This window comes from Anoplopoma fimbria, chromosome 12, assembly GCF_027596085.1.
Source record: "Anoplopoma fimbria isolate UVic2021 breed Golden Eagle Sablefish chromosome 12, Afim_UVic_2022, whole genome shotgun sequence".
In the NCBI taxonomy this organism is placed as follows: domain Eukaryota; kingdom Metazoa; phylum Chordata; class Actinopteri; order Perciformes; family Anoplopomatidae; genus Anoplopoma; species Anoplopoma fimbria.
In genome coordinates this window covers 26,372,489-26,380,653 of record NC_072460.1, presented here as the reverse complement: position 1 = coordinate 26,380,653, position 8,165 = coordinate 26,372,489, and the positions used below count along the sequence as shown (strand labels likewise).

Genomic DNA, 8,165 nt, shown 5'->3' with positions numbered 1-8,165 from the left:
CATACGTGCACATTTTCGTGTGTTTAAAAACTCTTAAAATGTATTGAAGTCAAGAGTAGTGTGGTAACTGGTTTTGGTTTTCTTATCATCTGGTCTTGAGACAACAACTAGTTCTCATATTTTGTGGCTTGGTGACGGCCTGCTGAAGTGTCTTAGAGCTGCATTCTCTCTCCTGTCCATCAGGGGGCGACTCCTCTGGTTGTATAGAAGTCTATGAGAAAATGACTCTACTTCTCTCTTGATTTATTCCCTCAGTAAACATTGTAAACATGAGTTTATGGTCTCAATCTCTAGTTTCAAGTCTTCTTCAAGCCTGAGTTGACTTTTTTCATTTTGATTTCCCAGCAAGTTCATTTTTGTTTTACATTTCCAGTGATCTACCTGCTGATAAATGTTACCTCTTGTTTAATGCAACCTGATGACTTTATTTAAGTCTCCGGCTTCATCAAAGGAAGACAAACCAGTGACACAAAATACTCTGTTTCCCAGACTGCACCCTGTTTGGCACCTTTCTCCATAATCTCCTTCCCCGGCAACACAAAGGGTCACATACATTATGGAGCCTAACACAGTTGACGTTATAAATTCTGACAAATTCTGGCTTATACTTTCAATATACCGGGACATCGTTCAGTACAAAGAATCAAACGACCCTTTAAAAGATTAAATATCGGGAAAATTGCATTGTCATAAATCAACCGCTCCCATTTTAAAGTCCCAATCCAAAACAACAGTGTAGCGCCCCCTGCTGAAACCCTGTAATCCACAAACACTCAAGGCTTTTTTGTCATTTTTGCAAAACACAAAGGTAAAAATACACCTGTATTTTTTTTTTTTGATGGCTTGTTTAAAGTTTTTAAAAAAGGTTTATTGTAGAAAGTAAAGTCTTCTAGTAATCTTCACTAATGCACTTTTTTATGGTCAAATAAATGCTGGATTGGGGCTTTAAACTAACACCTCCCTCCCCCTGCATATAGGATGTTTAACCACAGACACACTGACACTCATTAGCTATTGCACAGGTCATGCACGCCTGTCTAAGACACACAAACTGCACCACATCACCCGCCGATCCACTTCTGCCTCTCGGTAACACCTCATGGCTTGTAATCTGTCAACCACCAAAAACAATGGTTTATAAGTGCTTTTTTTTGTGTGTGGAAAAACAACAAAGTGGCGCAAGACTGGTGTGATTTTTTTTGGAATATAGTAAAAGGAACTCGTCGCGTTGCAGCAGGCGTCCTAAGAGCCGGGACCGTCCCATCCACCGGTACGTAGCGTTAGCATGGAGCGCTAGCCCTCGTGGCACTGCTCCCTCCACGTCTGGTCCCCGAAACCGCTTGTTTCTCGCTCACAACATGATACAAACGCACACGTTTTCTGGGCCTCCTCTGAAGGGCACTGCGAGGGTAAGATGGAGGAGGTTTCCACCAGGAGTACCGGTGTGTGTGGGGGTTTTGAGGACGCCGTGAGTTGGATCGTGGTGCAGGTTCTCCAGGAGTTCCTCTACCTGCAGGGGAAGTGGATGTGAAAGTAACACAAGCTGAGTAGTTTCCTCTTCCCCGCTCTCAGTGCTCTCTTCCTCACTAGGTGGCCATGTTGGTACGCCTGCATCTGCCCACCTCCTCCACCTCCTCTTCTCCTCCCCCTCCTGCTCCTCCTCCCTACCGCCCCCCGGTGGCTCACTGCCGGGTGAACGGCCACCGTCTTCTGCTTCCGCCTCCTCAGACAACCGTGCTGATCCGGCTGACCGGTTTGGACTTGGGCCCGGCCCCTTGCCCTCCCCCCGGCCCCGGGTGCAGGGAGAGCTGGGCGTTGGACGGGGGAGGCAACGGGGAGTGCGGAGGCGGCGGCGGGATGGAGGAGATTGGCGGGTACTGGGGCGCGTAGGGCTGCGTTGGCGTCTGGGGGAGGAGGCGCGCCGAGGGCGTCTGGGGCGGTGGGGTGGAGAAGATGAAGTGGGTGGAGGGGGAGGCGGAGGGAGAGGGGCTGAGCGGGGAGTGTGTGTGCACGCCATGGTTGTGAGAGTGTGTGTGAGCGTGCGGGTGGGGCTGCGAGTGTGAGATGGTCAGCGGCAGCTTGCCGCCTCCACCCGGCCTCCCCACCGCGGGGTGTGAGTGGTAGAGTCCGTGCGGGGTAGTAGGGGTTAGGGGGAGTGTGGGGAGAGCGGCGGGGGCGTGATGAAGCCCAGGCTGTAGCGCGGGTGCTGGCCGACGCCATGCTGCACCCTCTGATGCTGCTGGGGATGAGAGGGAACGCAGCTGGATGGGCCCTGCCGCCGCGGGGCCGAGAACCTGTGCGCGAGGGCGTGGTGCTGCGGGACGCTCTGCATGTGGTAGCGGTGGTGGTGGTGGTAAGGCGGGGGCGGCGTCTGCTGCTGCTGCTGGTGCCCAGAAACACTGACTCCTCCTCCTCCACTGTTGCCGTGGCAATACTGGGCGTGCAAGGCCTGGAGCTTGGACGGCCCCCTCCCGTACCTCCTACCCCTCCAACTCCTCCCGAGTCCGACTGCACGAGGTTGGGCGATGGGGAGGGGCATGGGGAAGGGGAGGATGGGTGGGCGATGGGAGGCGCGGGGGCGGGGTAGTGGGGGGCGATGATATCATCAGGGGACTCGGAGGACCCTGAGGAGTCGGTGACGTCATCGTCAGGGGACCAGGACACTTGCCTCTGCGGCTGCCAAAGAAGTTCCCCAGCAGACCGCCGCCAGTCGGCCCTCCCCCACCCGCCATCCCTCCGCCTCCCCCAGCCCCTCCCCCGCTCACGAGTGGGGAGGTGGTGATCCCCCCTGGTTGTGACAGAGCCCCGGCCCACCCCCCACCCCTGTACCGGGGCTCTGAGTTGGGCGGTGTGGCCGGTAGGCTGCTGGAGACGAAGGGACCATCATGGGGCTGTAGGAAAGACCTCCGGCCAGCAGGGGGCGCTGCTGGTGAGGACGAGGGCTGCTAATAATGGAACCCTGAGGGGAGGAGGAGGGAGGAGAGGAACAAAGAGAGGAGGAAAGAGAATGAAATACAGAACCAGACTAGTGATCAGACGGCAACCTCCGGTTCTGAAAAGTGAAACCAAAGAGGCAGTTTCTTAAAGATGCATTCTCTCTACTGTCCACCAGGGGGCGACTCCTCTGGTTGTATAGAAGTCTATGAGAAAATGACTCTACTTCTCTCTTTTCAGAACCGGAGGCGGCTTCCTGTTGGGAATTCACAGAAGCCAACTCTCCATGTTAAAGATTAGTAGCATCTGTTAGCATGCATACATTGCACCTGCTGAACATTAGCATGCTAGCATTGTGAGCATGTTAGCTTTCGGATTGAAAAAAAAAACAGCCTCACAGAGTCGCTGTCATTGCTGCAGAATAATCACTACTCTGGTGCAAAAATGACCAAATTTATCAATTAAAATGTTTATTTGTCTCATTAATGGGATTCATTTTGGAGATCAACTCTGAAATCTCACATCAAATCAACTAGGAAGTCTTTTAAGTTGTGCAAGGTGATTTTCACATCTGATTTTCTCCTTTAGATTTGTTGATTTTCATATTTTTCACAGTTTAATGATCATGTATATGAACTGAACTGTAATCAGCAGCTTTGTTGTCAGTGAGTTAAACAGGCAGATTTAAAGACAGACATGCAGGAAATAATAATAAGAAAGAGTTAATAAGACAAAGGCGCTAGACCTGCTGGCCTTTTGGTTCAGACAAATACAAAAATATGCAAATAATGAACATCCAAAGCTGCAATGATGGATCTCCAGAGATCACAGAATCTTCTCCGTGGGAAAACGCTTCCTACGTTTCAGATTCCAGACAAAAGATGAAACACGACGGAACGTTTAGATGGAAATATTCACAAACATGCAGTCCACCGTGTGCGTGCCATGCTGCTGCTGCTGCATGCTGGGAGTTCACATCCTGCCCCCCCACCACGACCAACTTACTTCAATGGTACTGTCCAATGACCCAACACTGTTCCTACGACCTCGCTTCCCTGTTAGCCAATCAGAATGAGGCAGGGTTAAAGAGAAAAAGTTCCAACAGGTAATCTCGTTAAAAGAATATATATATATATATTTCTGTTTGTGTTCAGATTAAATAACATGCAACATGATCATTTTAGCTCTAGATGTGTTGGTGTGTCTTTTTTGAGACAGGCTAGCAGTTTCCCCCTGCTTCCAGTCTTTATGCTAAGCTAGGCTAACCACGCCCTGATTGCAGCTTCGTATCTCACAGACATAAAATGCATATTTCCTAAAATTCAGAATAATCTCTTTAAGCAGTTTATGAGTACATTTACTAAAGTACTTGTATAAAAAAATGTTATTAGTTTATTTGACACTTTAAACATGTCAGAGGAAAATAAAACACTTTTTACTCCAATGAGTTTGACATCTTTAGTTACTGTGCAGATTGAGATTTAACCCCCAAAAAATATATATAAAAAAATATATATATTGCTACAAAATAAACCTTTTTTACAAAAAATGTATCAGTAATATCTTATATAATTGTACCATCAGGAGCAAATAGTGAATATGTACTTTTAATACTTAGAGTTTATTTTACAAATATTACTTCTGTATTTTTACTTTTTGAATTCAGACCTCATACTTGGGTTTAAGTGTTTTGTACTTATTCCATAATAATTCCACATTAATTCCATATAACCAGAAATCACAAGAATCACAATACGAGACTGATCCCGATATTGATTAATTAACTCTACCAATATTGATATGTTATCAATTCATCGTTAATCATTTTAAAAGTCTTTTTTAAACACCAGTAATCCTCTGAGCTCTGTCACGCTGTAGTTCTCATAGCTGTCCACTAGGCGGCGTCGGAGCATCACAGCTCTGCTTCCATCTTTTTTATTACCATTTTAGATTTCATCATTATTTCATCAGTTGCATAAGACCACATATGTAGGTTTGAGTCAGTGAGTCATAACAGAAACAAAAACCTGCTGCAGTAAACAGAAACGGCAAAATATCTCAGTCACGTCTCACAAAAAACCCTGTTCTTTTACCGAGTACATAAAGGGCTCGTATGTGTACTTGTACTTGTACTTGTACTTGTACTTGTACTTGTACTTGTACTTGTACTTGGACCTCAGTGTTTCCCGTCCTCACCTGTTTCTGAGAGGTCTCTCAGTGAGGAGCTGAGCGCCGTGCGTTTGAGTCCGTCCACTGAGGCGTAGGTGTCGTCGAGGCTCGGCCTACCCAGAGTGCCGTTCACCACCTCGCCCTTTGCGGCGCCGACGTTGGCTCCGCCCCCCGGCGTCCCCCCGCCTCCGGGTCCTCCCCCTGACAACACACCTGGACGCATCACACCTTTCTGCTTCTCGAGCTCGGCTGCAGGGAGAAAAGAAGAGACGTTAAAATACAGTGGATCAAAACAGAGAAAAAGTACTACTACAACTACTACAACTACTACTACTACTACTACTACTACTACTACAACTACTACAACTACTACTACTACAACTACTACAACTACTACTACTACACACTACTACAACTACTACTACTACAACTACTACAACTACTACTACAACTACTACAACTACTACTACTACTACAACTACTACTACTACTACTACTACTACTACTACTACTGATACTACTTGCTTTTGTCTAAAGTGACGTGCACACACACACACAAACACACAAACAAACAGGGATGTTGGGACAAGGAGTCGGGATGAGGAGTCGGGATGAAGACAAGGAGTTGGGACAAGGAGTCGGGATGAAGACAAGGAGTCGGGACGAGGAGTCGGGATGAAGACAAGGAGTTGGGACAAGGAGTCGGGACGAGGAGTCGGGATGAAGACAAGGAGTCGGGACAAGGAGTCGGGATGAAGACAAGGAGTCGGGACGTCGGGATGAAGACAAGGAGTCGGGACGAGGAGTCGGGATGAAGACAAGGAGTTGGGACAAGGAGTCGGGATGAAGACAAGGAGTTGGGACAAGGAGTCGGGATGAGGACAAGGAGTTGGGATGAAGACAAGGAGTCAGGATGAGGACAAGGAGTCGGGATGAAGACAAGGAGTCGGGACGAGGAGTCGGGATGAAGACAAGGAGTTGGGACAAGGAGTCGGGATGAAGACAAGGAGTTGGGACAAGGAGTCGGGATGAGGACAAGGAGTTGGGATGAAGACAAGGAGTCAGGATGAGGACAAGGAGTCGGGATGAAGACAAGGAGTCGGGACGAGGAGTCGGGATGAAGACAAGGAGTCGGGACGAGGAGTCGGGATGAAGACAAGGAGTTGGGACAAGGAGTCGGGATGAAGACAAGGAGTTGGGACAAGGAGTCGGGATGAGGACAAGGAGTCGGGATGATGAAGACAAGGAGTTGGGACAAGGAGTCGGGATGAGGACAAGGAGTCGGGATGAGGACAAGGAGTTAGGATGAGGAGTCGGGATGAGGAGTTTGTCCCGACTCCTTGACTCCTTCTTTCTTCTCGGGATTGGTTGTTAACAAAGTAACATTATCAGAGATCATATTTTACTGAATATTGGAGGATAACGATCGTCAATAAAACTTTATTCACACTCTGATGGATTGACAACGATCCCTAACACCACTACCCCTTACATATACTACTACTACCACTGGTACTGAAACGGTTGTGACTTATACTACTAGTACTACTACTACATACTGCCTCGGGGACACTTACACTCCACCCGGTACTTCTCCATGTCCTGAACCTCGGCGATGCTCTCCCGGAGGTCGGAGGTGAAGCGAGCTCGGTCCTGCTGGCTCGGAGCCGTGAAGACGATCAGAACCTTCCTCTCTCCTCCGGGGTTCGCCGACGTCAGCCTGATGCCGTGAGGGTAGTCTGAGGAGAAAACACATAAACAGAGTGGTTAGATAAATGAGTTACCTCCTCTGGTCTGAAAGAAGACGCGTTATGGAAGAAAAAAGAAAAAAAAATCTCTTTTTGCTTTAAATTAATAATATTTTTATTAAGATTATTTAATAATCATCCGACTCAAATTGGCAAATTTCCTAATTATTATAATTTTCCCAGACAGAAGTTAAGTCAAAGTGTTGCAGCAGCACAAGGACAGAAATAAGAAGATTTGAATAAAAAAAAAGAAAACAATAAATCAGCAGAAACAACAGAATAATAAACATTTGATTAAGTAATGATACTTAGAGTTTGTCTGTATGAATATTAAATAATAATGTAGTAATGTAAAGTAATAAAACTCAATAACATGATACAAAACAAGTGAAATGTAGTAATACAGCGTATAGTATAAAACAGCAACATGACACATAAGACAGATTAGTATCTGCTTCATCAGAACTGTGTGGGTTTGATTTGATTGACAGCTAGAAAACAGATTCTGATTCAAACGCTGCGTCCTGATTGGTGCTTAAATACGTGACATCACTTTGACTGAAGAGCTCAGATAAAAACACAGAATCTCTCCAGTAAAATAAACCAAACACAGATCTGTTGATGTTGGACTCTGACCCTGGATCAGACACACACACACACACACACACACACACACACACACACACACACACACACACACACACACACACACACACACACACACACACACACACACACACACACACACACACACCACCAGCCGTCGCTGTTGGATTTCTGCTGATGAATCATAAGGGACAATCTGTCCTGGTCACAGTCATCAGCACAAACTGCCAAGACCCATTTAGCTCCAACTGGAGAACCAGAACCGTCGTCAACAACAACAACAACAACAACAACAACAACAACAACAACAACAACAACAACAACAACAACGACAACAACAACCACTGCAGCTTCACTACACAACCACCACACTGCCAGGGTCCCTAACTTTTTAATTTATTTTTAGTGTACTGATATTTTTTTTTACTGGTATATATATATATGCATATATATATACATATATATATACAAATCCAATACAAATCAATAAATATAATACATTTAGCTCATAAATAATAATTTAATAACACATAATTAATAAAATAATATATATAAATAAAGCTTCCTCATAGTAACTGTGACTATAAACAATGTCATGTGACTTTATATCTCAGTATAACAGGAAAAGGGGAAAGTTGTCGAGGTTCTGCCCGGTTCAAAGTTTGCTCAACTGCTATTGGAGCACAGAGGGGGAAAGGGGGCGGGGCT

The 8,165-nt window shown here is 46.3% G+C and overlaps 1 protein-coding gene across 1 annotated transcript in view; it reads right to left on the bottom strand.

The window, feature by feature from the left end:
• Positions 1–2,761: 2,761 nt before the first annotated feature.
• Positions 2,762–8,165, bottom strand: part of LOC129100009 (IQ motif and SEC7 domain-containing protein 2-like) — a 35,184-nt gene continuing 29,780 nt past the window's right edge. The window contains exons 16-19 of the mRNA XM_054609504.1: positions 6,681–6,842; positions 5,131–5,352; positions 3,940–3,989; positions 2,762–2,959 (exon numbers count right to left, since the gene is read on the bottom strand). Of these exons, the coding sequence (XP_054465479.1) occupies positions 2,762–2,959; positions 3,940–3,989; positions 5,131–5,352; positions 6,681–6,842 (632 nt within the window). The remainder of the gene's footprint in view (positions 2,960–3,939; positions 3,990–5,130; positions 5,353–6,680; positions 6,843–8,165) is intronic.